General features: G+C 45.0%; 1 protein-coding gene across 3 annotated transcripts in view; it reads left to right on the forward strand.

The window, feature by feature from the left end:
- Positions 1-12380, forward strand: part of LRGUK (leucine rich repeats and guanylate kinase domain containing) — a 77760-nt gene that overhangs the window by 49173 nt on the left and 16207 nt on the right. For all 3 annotated transcript variants that reach the window (XM_030217064.1, XM_030217065.1, XM_030217066.1), the window contains 3 exons: positions 1311-1424; positions 3752-3953; positions 12184-12300. In XM_030217064.1, the coding sequence (XP_030072924.1) occupies positions 1311-1424; positions 3752-3953; positions 12184-12300 (433 nt within the window). The remainder of the gene's footprint in view (positions 1-1310; positions 1425-3751; positions 3954-12183; positions 12301-12380) is intronic.

Consider the following 12380-nt stretch of genomic DNA (forward strand, 5'->3'; position numbering starts at 1 on the left):
ACCAATGGAAATAATCCGCTTGATATTCAAAGCAATTAAATTACTTTTGACTGCCTAAGTGGTGATAATTCGGTGGCAGGTAACCAGACAATGCTGCTGAATATCACCACAGACCAACTTCTGTGCTATTCTGTTAGTGCTGGGGCAATCTGTGGATGGAGCTTGAGCAGAGCATGGAAGGAGCCAGGGCCTAACTGGTTAGTGGACATATTCAAACCGCTAACCAGTTAGGTAAGCGACTAAAGTTAGGACAGCAAGAGGGCTAGCCTAACTTTAGCCACAAAGCTAACCAGGCACTGGTCTGAATATTGGCCGGTGCCCAGTTAACGTCTTTCTACCCCTCCCTCCTCCATGACCCTGATCCTCCCTCCCTCTCACCTTCGACATGCAGAAGGGCTGACCGAGCCCCCCCTCCTGCTCACCTCCACTTCTGTAGGCCCTCCCAGGTCTATCTTTTAAATGCCTAGTTGTCCAGTGGGGTCTTATGGACAGGAGGATGTCACCTGCTCCTGCCCATTGTGGCAGTTAATGCAAACTGGTTGCCATGATCTCCAGCGGCAGTCTTGCGGTACTAGCTTCTGCATGCTGTGGGTAAGAGGGAGGGGGGATCTCAGGGTCATGGTGGAGGGAAAGGGGGATTTGGAGGAGCAGAGGGCACCGATAAGTGTTGAATAAGCCCTGGCGGCTCCATTATCCTGAATTAGCCCCGGATGTTCAGTGCCCAGACATAGCCTGGCATTGAGTATCTTGGGCTAATTTTGAGGCTAATTCTGTGGTGGTCAGCGTTTTTAAACAATGCTGCCATGGCTGAATATCAGCCGGAATGTAATTAAGTTCAGAAATGATCTCCCTTTCACTTCCGTTTGTCTGTCATTTATCACTGTCCAATACTTTAATTGACAATAGAAATAGTAATAATGCTTTCTTTAAGCTCTTGAGGACTTATTAATGAAAGATTTTCTAGTGCTGTTAATCTGCCTTTCATTTTTCTAGAGAATTTAATACAAGTGCAAACGGTGCTAAACACTATTTTCCTTTGCCCCTGCACAACCCAACAGAGAGCTTATAAGACGGATATTATAAAGTGTGAAAATGTTCATCCATGGCCATTGCCATAAACATCTGCTCTCGAACATCATATTGTGTTTCTTGCATGTCCGCTATCTCATTAGGCTTCATTACCATCACTGATTCAATGTCTTTGAAATCTGAGAGGGTGTCAGGACTAAAGAAAAGCCAGAGCAATTTTGGAGTTTCATTTTCCTGATGACTTTTTCTATCATTTTCATACCTCACTGTTTTAATTTCAGGGTAAATTTATTGTGACGATGAAGTACAGCTACCATCATTATGCACTTAGCAAAGATACCATCGAATCTATTGCAAGAGAAGGTCTGGCCTGCTGTACGCACATGGAAATAGAGGTACGCATTCTCTTTTGCTATGGATAACACCAACCCAGAAAGGTTTACACCAGTGGCATAGCTACGTGGGGCCAGGGGGGCCTGGGCCCCCATAGATTTGGCCCTGGACCCCCTGCCGACGACCCTCTCAACCCGCCAGCCGAGGTCCTTCTCGAAAAAGCTTCCTTCTGTTTCTGACGTCCTGTACGTTGTACATATGTGCAGGACGTCAGACTCACAGAAACAGAAGCCTGCGCAGCCGCGTTGCTTATCTGCAAGGGCAGGCTTCTACATGGAATGTTGCTAGTGGAGGAGTAGCCTAGTGGTTAGTGCAGTGGACTTTGATCCTGGGGAACTGAGTTGGATTCTCACTGCAGCTCCTTGTGACTGTGGGCAAGTCACTTAACCCTCCATTGCCCCTGGTACAAAATAAGTACCTGAATATATGTAAACCGCTTTGAATGTAGTTGCAAAAACCTCAGAAAAGGTGGTATATCAAGTCCCATTTCCATGTATGCAATAAAACAATTTTAATAGACAGCATAGGGTACAAACAAAAATACCTTAGGTTAAAGCTTCCCAGACTGTGGTCATGACCTGGGTGGGCTCTTCATAGGTACATCCTTATTATTATTATTATTATATAGAACTTATATCCCACAAATAACAAAATAGTTCAATGCAGGTTACAATAGTTTAAAAGAGTGATTTTAACCAGTCTCGCATTCTGCAGAAGAAAATGAGGAAGTAAGAGTTTGAAAGGAGATTCTCCATACTTTTGAGTTAGCCTGGTCTCCAGAAGGCATAGCACTCCTGGCCTTAGTAGTTCACGACAGACACTAGCAGAGAAAATCTGATGCGCTTACTTGAGCTGTTGATTTTTTATTCACCATAGTATTTTCTCTGCCATGGAGTATATTAGGTTGACTTCCAGGAAACCTGATTAAATATGTTGAGAGTTCTCTCTTTTTAAAAATGTTTTGATAATTATATTTGTATTTTAAATGGTGTATTAACATTGCTAAGTGATATTACATTGAACACTGAGCAAGTTATATTAAAGTGTTACCTTAAGTTTGAACTTCACCAACTCTGAAGTATTCAGGTACAGCATTACACTACATCTCAAGTGATTTTGGATCCTTTCAGGCTTATTTTCGAAAGAGAAGGACGCCCATCATTTGACACAAATCGCAAGATGGGCGTCCTTCTCACAGGGTCGCCCAAATCGGCATAATCGAAAGCCGATTTTGGGCGTCCTCAACTGCTTTCCGTTGCGGGGACGACCAAAGTTCACGGCGGCGTGTCAGAGGCGTAGTGAAGGCGGGACTGGGGCGTGCCTAACACATGGGCGTCCTCGACCGATAATGGAAAAAAGAAGGGCATCCCTGACGAACACTTGGACGACTTCACCTGGTCCTTTTTTTCTTACGACCAAGCCACGAAAATCTGCCCTAAATGACCAGATGACCACCGGAGAGAATCGGGGATGACCTCCCCTTACTCTCCCAGTGGTCACTAACCCCCTCCCACCCTCAAAAACATTTTTTTAAAATAATTTTTCCAGCCTCTATGCCAGCCTCAAATGTCTTACTTAGGTACATTGCAGCAGTATGCAGGTCCCTGGAGCAGTTTTAGTGGTTGCAGTGCACTTCAGGCAGGCGGACCCAGGCCCATCCCCCCCTTACCTGTTACACTTGTGGTGGTAAATGTGAGCCCTTCAAAACCCACCAGAAACCCACTGTACCCACATGTAGGTGCCCCCCATTCACCCCTAAGGATTATGGTAGTGGTGTACAGTTGTGGGTAGTGGGTTTTGGGGGGGTTGAGGGACTCAGCACCAAAGGTAAGGGAGCTATGCACCTGGGAGCAATTTGTGAAGTCCACTGCAGTGCCCCCTAGGGTGCCCGGTTGATGTCTTGGCATGTCAGGGGGACCAGTGCACTACGAATGCTGGCTCCCCCCATGACCAAATGGCTTGGATTTGGTCGTTTCTGAGATGGGTGTCCTCGGTTTCTATTATCACCGAAAATCGGGGATGACCATCTCTAATGTCTACCTAAATATCACGATTTGGGCGTCCCCGACCATATTATCGAAACAAAAGATGGACGCCCATCTTGTTTCGATAATACGGGTTTCTCACCCTTTTCACCGGGACGTCCTGTGAGGACGTCCTCAGGAAAACGTGGGCGCCTCTTTCGATTATGCCCCTCTATGTCTTCATAGGGCAAATTTTTTATTTTCAGTTTGTGACTACCAATAAATTCAGTGCACATGTCAGGAAGAAAGAGTACATATCCATTCTTGTTCTTGAATGCTATGACTTCTATAATTACTATCTGTAGGGTGTAAGGAGCTTGAAGAACACTTACTTTGAGCCTCGGTACATCCTTGTGGTGCCAATGAACAAAGAAAAATATGAGGGCTCTCTTCGAAGAAAGGGACTTTTCAGCAGGCCTGAAATTGAATTGGCAGTTTCCAGGGTCGACATGTACATGCAGATAAACCAGGATTTGCCAGGATTCTTTGATGCTGCTGTCAACGTAGGTGAGTTTTATCTCTCTGAAACAGGGCTTACAGTCTTTGTTTTGGATGGTTGTAAAATAATAAAAAGGAAAACTAAGTGTAACTAGTGCACTTCATAAGCTTATCCTTAGCACCCTATCAGTCCAGGACATGTGGCTTGTGCTTGTCACCCAGAGGATGGAGATGGAGAAAGGCAAAGCAATTTTGCTTGATTTGCTCTACAAAGATAGTGTGCATCTGTGGAACACTTAGTATTTCTCTGTCTCCAACGGATGGTGATGTGCAGCCTGTGCAGCTTATCCTGATACTAGCTGTTCAGCCTGTAAAAACGGGCTAGTATAGGGGGGGGGTTGAAAGGCCCCCCCACCCCGCCGCCGAGTTCGCCGCTGCCGCTCCTCCTCCGAGTTCGTCCCCCCCCCGGAGCCATCGCCACCCACCTTCCACCTGGTCGGGCCCTCGCTCCGCTATTGAAACAGCGAGGGCACACAGCACACAGCTATACTGCTGAGCTGCCGTGGCCTTCTTTCTTCTCTGCCTGTGTCCCGCCCTCGTGTGACGTAACGTCGTCGAGGGCGGGACACAGGCAGAGAAGAAGAAGGAAGGCCGAGACCCTCTCTGTTCCGCCCTCGTCATCACGTATTGACGCGGGGGCGGGGCAGAGAGGGTCTCTACTGCGCATTTGCGAGTGAGTACGACACTCGCCATTTATATATATTGATGATTTGTTTCCTTAGAGGGGCCTCTTGAATTTGTTCTCCTCTTCAGGCTGCTTTTCATCAGTGGAACCTGAATTTGATGCTAAATGCATTAGTTAAGTTCTCCTTTTGAAACCATTAAAAGCTCTTAAAGATCTCACCCTCAAGTCTATTTTCTTGTTTGCAGTTTTCTCTGCTCACAGAATTTCATCATTACAGACCTTATCATGCAGAGATGCCATTTTACAGAGGCAGGGGTCTCTGGATGGTGCCTTCATTTCTTCCAAAGTTGTTTCTTCCTTTCATATAAATCAAGAACTTCAGCTCCCTTTCTTCTCTAGGGAGGTGTGGTAGTCGTGTTAGTTCACTTTTACAAGTAATCAATAGTGCCCATTATTTGTAGATAGATATCATTGCTAAAGCAGAAATAGTTGCGAGTTAAAATAAATTTGATTAGTTTTGTAATGGTTTCTGGTGAGTATTGATGGTCCAGTGTGGATGTTTTTAGGAGTTTCTCACATGCAGCTATGCCATCCGCATGGAGAATGTTGCTGTATAGTGATTCTACATCCATCGTGACCAGAAGTGTACTTGGTGGTAACTGCTTGATATTTTTCAATTTATTCAGAAAGTCTGTGGTGTCTTGTATGAAGCTGTTTGTTTTGTGCACGAGAGGTTTCAGAATTCCCTCTATGAGTCCAGATATTTCCTCCGTGAGTGTGCCAATACCCAATATGATTGGTCTGCCAGGGTTTCCAGGTTTGTGGATTTTGGGTAGCATGATTCTTATTCACAATAGTTATACATTGACCATGTTTCTCATTATCCATTTTGCTACCCCATATCCATTCCTCTCCATCTTTCTACGCCTACCTCCCAACGCTCATTTCTTTCTGAACCCAATTCCTCTTATGTTTAACTTACTTAGCCGTTAACCCCATTAATTTTGCGTTTACCACAAACTGTATATTCTTCTTACGACTTTGTAATTCTTTATATTGTTACTATGTAAGCCGCATTGAGCCTGCCATGTGTGGGAAAGCGCGGGGTACAAATGTAATAAATAAATGTAGAATGTGCCCACAGAAGGCTGGTTTGGTATGAGTTTCCTCAGATGTGGTTACTTGTTTAGGAAATGTTCTGATCGGGTCTTTCAGCTGCTTTGTATAATCTTGTGTGGGATCCTCTGTTAGTTTCCTGTCTGTGCCCTTCTTCAATGTATTTTTTTGTGTCTATAATCACCACTGAGCCTCCTTTGTCTGCGGGTTTGATGATAATGCGTGGGTTAGTTTGTAGAGTTCTTACGGCCGCTCTTTCTGGTGGAGTAAGATTGTACAGAATTTTCTTTTGCTTGCTGGAAAGTTGTGATTTTACCCTATGTCTGAAGCTTTCTGTGTAGTTGTCCAGCTTATTGTTTTGTCCATCCTGTGGGGTGAAATAAGTGTTCTTTTGTTTAAAACTGTATTCCGGTCTGTTGGGATTTCCTTTGTTGTGAAAATGTGCCTTCAGGCGCAGTTTTCTAAAGAATTCTTCCAGGTCTGATGGATGGGCAAAATGAAAGTCCTTTGGAGAGTACAGAGACTTCATGCTGTGATAATTGATGGTTCAAGAGGTTTATTATCCCCATTTGGGGATAAAACTGGAATGCTTTATGTTTCACTCATTTGCTTATTTCCGATCTGATGAAGTAGGGCAACCTTCGAAAGCTAATCAAGAAATGTATTAACTATGTCCAATAAAAAAGGTATCATCTTATTTTCTTTTCCATGTTTTATTTTGTTTTATTTCTACTGATTCTCTAGGGAGGAGAGTGGTCATGATTTAAGACTCTCCGTTTATTGGTATTTGTCATTTTCTCATTTTTTATCTTGAAATAACTAATGAATTTAGGAGATCAGATAGACTTTGTATTCTTTTTGGTGGTCCTTGGAAAGGAGAAGCAGCATCCAAAGTGACTGTTGCGCATTACCTTACGGAGACCCATAGCTTCAGCCTACATTTTTAATGGTAAGCAGCCCCCTCAGGGGGTCAAAGCCCATTCCACTAGGGGCTTTCAGCCTTGTGGGCAGAGGCTACAACAGTAGTGCCACAGGAAATGTGCAAGGTGGCAGTGTGGTCTACATTGCATACCTTTGTAAAGCACCATTGTTTTGACCTCACCTCCAGTGAGAAAGCAGTTTTTGAAGCTCAAGTCTTATGATTCTTCAGTCCCCACCCTTCATAAAGATTGCTTTGCTAAATCCCACATGTCCTGAACTGGTATGGTAGGACATTAAGAAAGGAGAAATTATGTCTTACCTGATAATTTGTTTTCCTTTAGTTCTATCAGATCAGTCCAGAGTCCACCTAGGAGTTACACATCTCCCAGTGTATTTCTGTTATTTTTTAATTTTTTTGCAAAGTTTAGAGTTCTGATTTTTCCAGTTGGACAGTAGAAGTATTTGTGTATATTTTTAAAAAAATAGTGTTGGAAGTTCAGTTACTTTAAGCTCTGTACTCTCCTGTTCATCATTGCTTAGACATTCAAAATACTGAGTGTTCCATGGCTGCACACTGCCCTTATAGGGTAACTCATGCAGAACTACTTTGCCTTTGTCTATCTCCATCCGCTAGTCGATGGGCACAACCCAGCACTGCTCTTATAGGGTAACTCATGCAGAACTACTTTGCCTTTGTCTATCTCCATCCGCTAGTCGATGGGCGCAACCCAACACTGCTCTTATAGGGTAACTCATGCAGAACTACTTTGCCTTTGTCTATCTCCATCCGCTAGTCGATGGGCACAACCCAGCACTGCTCTTATAGGGTAACTCATGCAGAACTACTTTGCCTTTGTCTATGTCCATCCACTAGTTGATGGGCACAACCCAACACTGCTCTTATAGGGTAACTCATGCAGAACTACTTTGCCTTTGTCTATGTCCATCCGCTAGTTGATGGGCACAACCCAACACTGCTCTTATAGGGTAACTCATGCAGAACTACTTTGCCTTTGTCTATGTCCATCCACTAGTTGATGGGCACAACCCAACACTGCTCTTATAGGGTAACTCATGCAGAACTACTTTGCCTTTGTCTATGTCCATCCACTAGTTGATGGCCACAACCCAGCACTGCTCTTATAGGGTAACTCATGCAGAACTACTTTGCCTTTGTCTATGTCCATCCGCTAGTCGATGGGCACAACCCAGCACTGCTCTTATAGGGTAACTCATGCAGAACTACTTTGCCTTTGTCTATCTCCATCCGCTAGTCGATGGGCACAACCCAGCACTGCTCTTATAGGGTAACTCATGCAGAACTACTTTGCCTTTGTCTATGTCCATCCACTAGTTGATGGGCGCAACCCAGCACTGCTCTTATAGGGTAACTCATGCAGAACTACTTTGCCTTTGTCTATGTCCATCCGCTAGTTGATGGGCACAACCCAACACTGCTCTTATAGGGTAACTCATGCAGAACTACTTTGCCTTTGTCTATGTCCATCCACTAGTTGATGGGCGCAACCCAGCACTGCTCTTATAGGGTAACTCATGCAGAACTACTTTGCCTTTGTCTATGTCCATCCACTAGTTGATGGGCGCAACCCAACACTGCTCTTGTAGGGTAACTCATGCAGAACTACTTTGCCTTTGTCTATCTCCATCCGCTAGTCGATGGGCACAACCCAACACTGCTCTTATAGGGTAACTCATGCAGAACTACTTTGCCTTTGTCTATGTCCATCCGCTAGTCGATGGGCGCAACCCAGCACTGCTCTTATAGGGTAACTCATGCAGAACTACTTTGCCTTTGTCTATCTCCATCCGCTAGTTGATGGGCGCAACCCAGCACTGCTCTTATAGGGTAACTCATGCAGAACTACTTTGCCTTTGTCTATCTCCATCTGCTAGTTGATGGGCACAACCCAGCACTGCTCTTATAGGGTAACTCATGCAGAACTACTTTGCCTTTGTCTATGTCCATCCGCTAGTTGATGGGCGCAACCCAGCACTGCTCTTATAGGGTAACTCATGCAGAACTACTTTGCCTTTGTCTATCTCCATCCGCTAGTCGATGGGCACAACCCAGCACTGCTCTTATAGGGTAACTCATGCAGAACTACTTTGCCTTTGTCTATCTCCATCCGCTAGTCGATGGGCACAACCCAGCACTGCTCTTATAGGGTAACTCATGCAGAACTACTTTGCCTTTGTCCATGTCCATCCGCTAGTTGATGGGCGCAACCCAGCACTGCTCTTATAGGGTAACTCATGCAGAACTACTTTGCCTTAGTCTATGTCCATCCGCTAGTTGATGGGCACAACCCAGCACTGCTCTTATAGGGTAACTCATGCAGAACTACTTTGCCTTTGTCTATGTCCATCCACTAGTTGATGGGCGCAACCCAGCACTGCTCTTATAGGGTAACTCATGCAGAACTACTTTGCCTTTGTCTATGTCCATCCGCTAGTTGATGGGCACAACCCAACACTGCTCTTATAGGGTAACTCATGCAGAACTACTTTGCCTTTGTCTATGTCCATCCACTAGTTGATGGGCGCAACCCAGCACTGCTCTTATAGGGTAACTCATGCAGAACTACTTTGCCTTTGTCTATGTCCATCCGCTAGTTGATGGGCACAACCCAACACTGCTCTTATAGGGTAACTCATGCAGAACTACTTTGCCTTTGTCTATGTCCATCCACTAGTTGATGGGCACAACCCAACACTGCTCTTATAGGGTAACTCATGCAGAACTACTTTGCCTTTGTCTATGTCCATCCGCTAGTTGATGGGCACAACCCAACACTGCTCTTATAGGGTAACTCATGCAGAACTACTTTGCCTTTGTCTATCTCCATCCGCTAGTTGATGGGCACAACTCAACACTGCCATTATAGGGTAACTCATGCAGAACTACTTTGCCTTTGTCTATGTCCATCCGCTAGTTGATGGGCGCAACCCAGCACTGCTCTTATAGGGTAACTCATGCAGAACTACTTTGCCTTTGTCTATGTCCATCCGCTAGTTGATGGGCACAACCCAACACTGCTCTTATAGGGTAACTCATGCAGAACTACTTTGCCTTTGTCTATCTCCATCCGCTAGTTGATGGGCACAACCCAACACTGCTCTTATAGGGTAACTCATGCAGAACTACTTTGCCTTTGTCTATGTCCATCCGCTAGTTGATGGGCACAACCCAACACTGCTCTTATAGGGTAACTCATGCAGAACTACTTTGCCTTTGTCTATGTCCATCCGCTAGTTGATGGGCACAACCCAACACTGCTCTTATAGGGTAACTCATGCAGAACTACTTTGCCTTTGTCTATGTCCATCCGCTAGTTGATGGGCGCAACCCAGCACTGCCATTATAGGGTAACTCATGCAGAACTACTTTGCCTTTGTCTATGTCCATCCGCTAGTTGATGGGCACAACCCAACACTGCTCTTATAGGGTAACTCATGCAGAACTACTTTGCCTTTGTCTATGTCCATCCGCTAGTTGATGGGCACAACCCAACACTGCTCTTATAGGGTAACTCATGCAGAACTACTTTGCCTTTGTCTATCTCCATCTGCTAGTTGATGGGCACAACCCAGCACTGCTCTTATAGGGTAACTCATGCAGAACTACTTTGCCTTTGTCTATGTCCATCCGCTAGTTGATGGGCACAACCCAACACTGCTCTTATAGGGTAACTCATGCAGAACTACTTTGCCTTTGTCTATCTCCATCCGCTAGTTGATGGGCACAACCCAGCACTGCTCTTATAGGGTAACTCATGCAGAACTACTTTGCCTTTGTCTATCTCCATCCGCTAGTTGATGGGCACAACCCAGCACTGCTCTTATAGGGTAACTCATGCAGAACTACTTTGCCTTTGTCCATGTCCATCCGCTAGTTGATGGGCACAACCCAACACTGCTCTTATAGGGTAACTCATGCAGAACTACTTTGCCTTTGTCTATGTCCATCCGCTAGTTGATGGGCACAACCCAACACTGCTCTTATAGGGTAACTCATGCAGAACTACTTTGCCTTTGTCTATGTCCATCCGCTAGTTGATGGGCGCAACCCAGCACTGCCATTATAGGGTAACTCATGCAGAACTACTTTGCCTTTGTCTATGTCCATCCGCTAGTTGATGGGCACAACCCAACACTGCTCTTATAGGGTAACTCATGCAGAACTACTTTGCCTTTGTCTATGTCCATCCGCTAGTTGATGGGCACAACCCAACACTGCTCTTATAGGGTAACTCATGCAGAACTACTTTGCCTTTGTCCATGTCCATCCGCTAGTTGATGGGCACAACCCAACACTGCTCTTATAGGGTAACTCATGCAGAACTACTTTGCCTTTGTCTATGTCCATCCGCTAGTTGATGGGCACAACCCAACACTGCTCTTATAGGGTAACTCATGCAGAACTACTTTGCCTTTGTCTATGTCCATCCGCTAGTTGATGGGCGCAACCCAGCACTGCCATTATAGGGTAACTCATGCAGAACTACTTTGCCTTTGTCTATGTCCATCCGCTAGTTGATGGGCACAACCCAACACTGCTCTTATAGGGTAACTCATGCAGAACTACTTTGCCTTTGTCTATGTCCATCCGCTAGTTGATGGGCGCAACCCAACACTGCTCTTATAGGGTAACTCATGCAGAACTACTTTGCCTTTGTCTATGTCCATCCGCTAGTCAATGGGCACAACCCACATGTCCTGGACTAGTCTGATAGGGCTAAAGAAAATTATCATGTAATGCATTAGTTCACCATACCTATCCTTTACTGGTTTCATATTCATGGGAGAAGGAGGGGGACAGCAACCACCGAGGGTTTAAGGAGGTCTGGTGCCTTAATCCCTTCAGTGGAGAGCTGCTCAAACATAGCATCTTTCTGTAACTTGGATGTAGCAAGTACCAGGTCTAAATAACATCCATTTTTTTAGACTTGGACATCCCTTCTCCTTCTGTGATAAGAGGAGTTGGACAGCCATATTTTTAACCCTCCGTAGTCTTGCCCAAAACACACCCAGACCAAGCCCTCTTGCCATATAGACGTACTGCAGTGATAGACGTCCATATCCTGCCTTTGTAAAATTGGGATTTGGATGTCTATGCAATATGGATGTCTAAATGCCAGTTTTCAGATGTCCAAAATAAGAACAGAACTTCTAAGATAGCCACCGTACTAACATAGTAGACTATGGCATTAAAGACCTGCACAGTCCATCCAGTCTGCCTAAAAGGATAAACTCATAGCATATAATATGATGTGATATAAGATATGCATACTTGATCTAGATCTGTCCTTGTAATTTTGGGGGTACAGACCACAGAAGTCTGCCTGGCAGTGGCTTTAATTCCCAGCCACTTCAGCCCATCCAGATCTGTCTAGCCATAATTGGAACAGAGACCGGAGAAGTCTGCCCAGCACTATCTTTCTTTCTCAGCTTCTGGAATTGCTGGATGTACAGAGGGATCGGCAAATGAATTTTGAACACGAATTCACTTTAATATCTTTTGTTTTCTCAAAACACCTACACTGTACTTACTTGTAGATGACTTGGATGATGCATATGTGCAACTGAGCCGCTTGATCAAGGAATTCCTTGGACTGACAGATCAAATAGATTCTGCGACTAGCAGAGCTGGTTCGGGAGACAGAGCCTACCCAGGTACAGGGTTGCACTGTTAGTTGAATGTTCTAATGCATGCTTACAGTGGCGTTCCTGGGGGGGCTGGCACCTGGGGCGGA

This window comes from Microcaecilia unicolor, chromosome 10 (assembly GCF_901765095.1).
Source record: "Microcaecilia unicolor chromosome 10, aMicUni1.1, whole genome shotgun sequence".
NCBI lineage: Eukaryota > Metazoa > Chordata > Amphibia > Gymnophiona > Siphonopidae > Microcaecilia > Microcaecilia unicolor.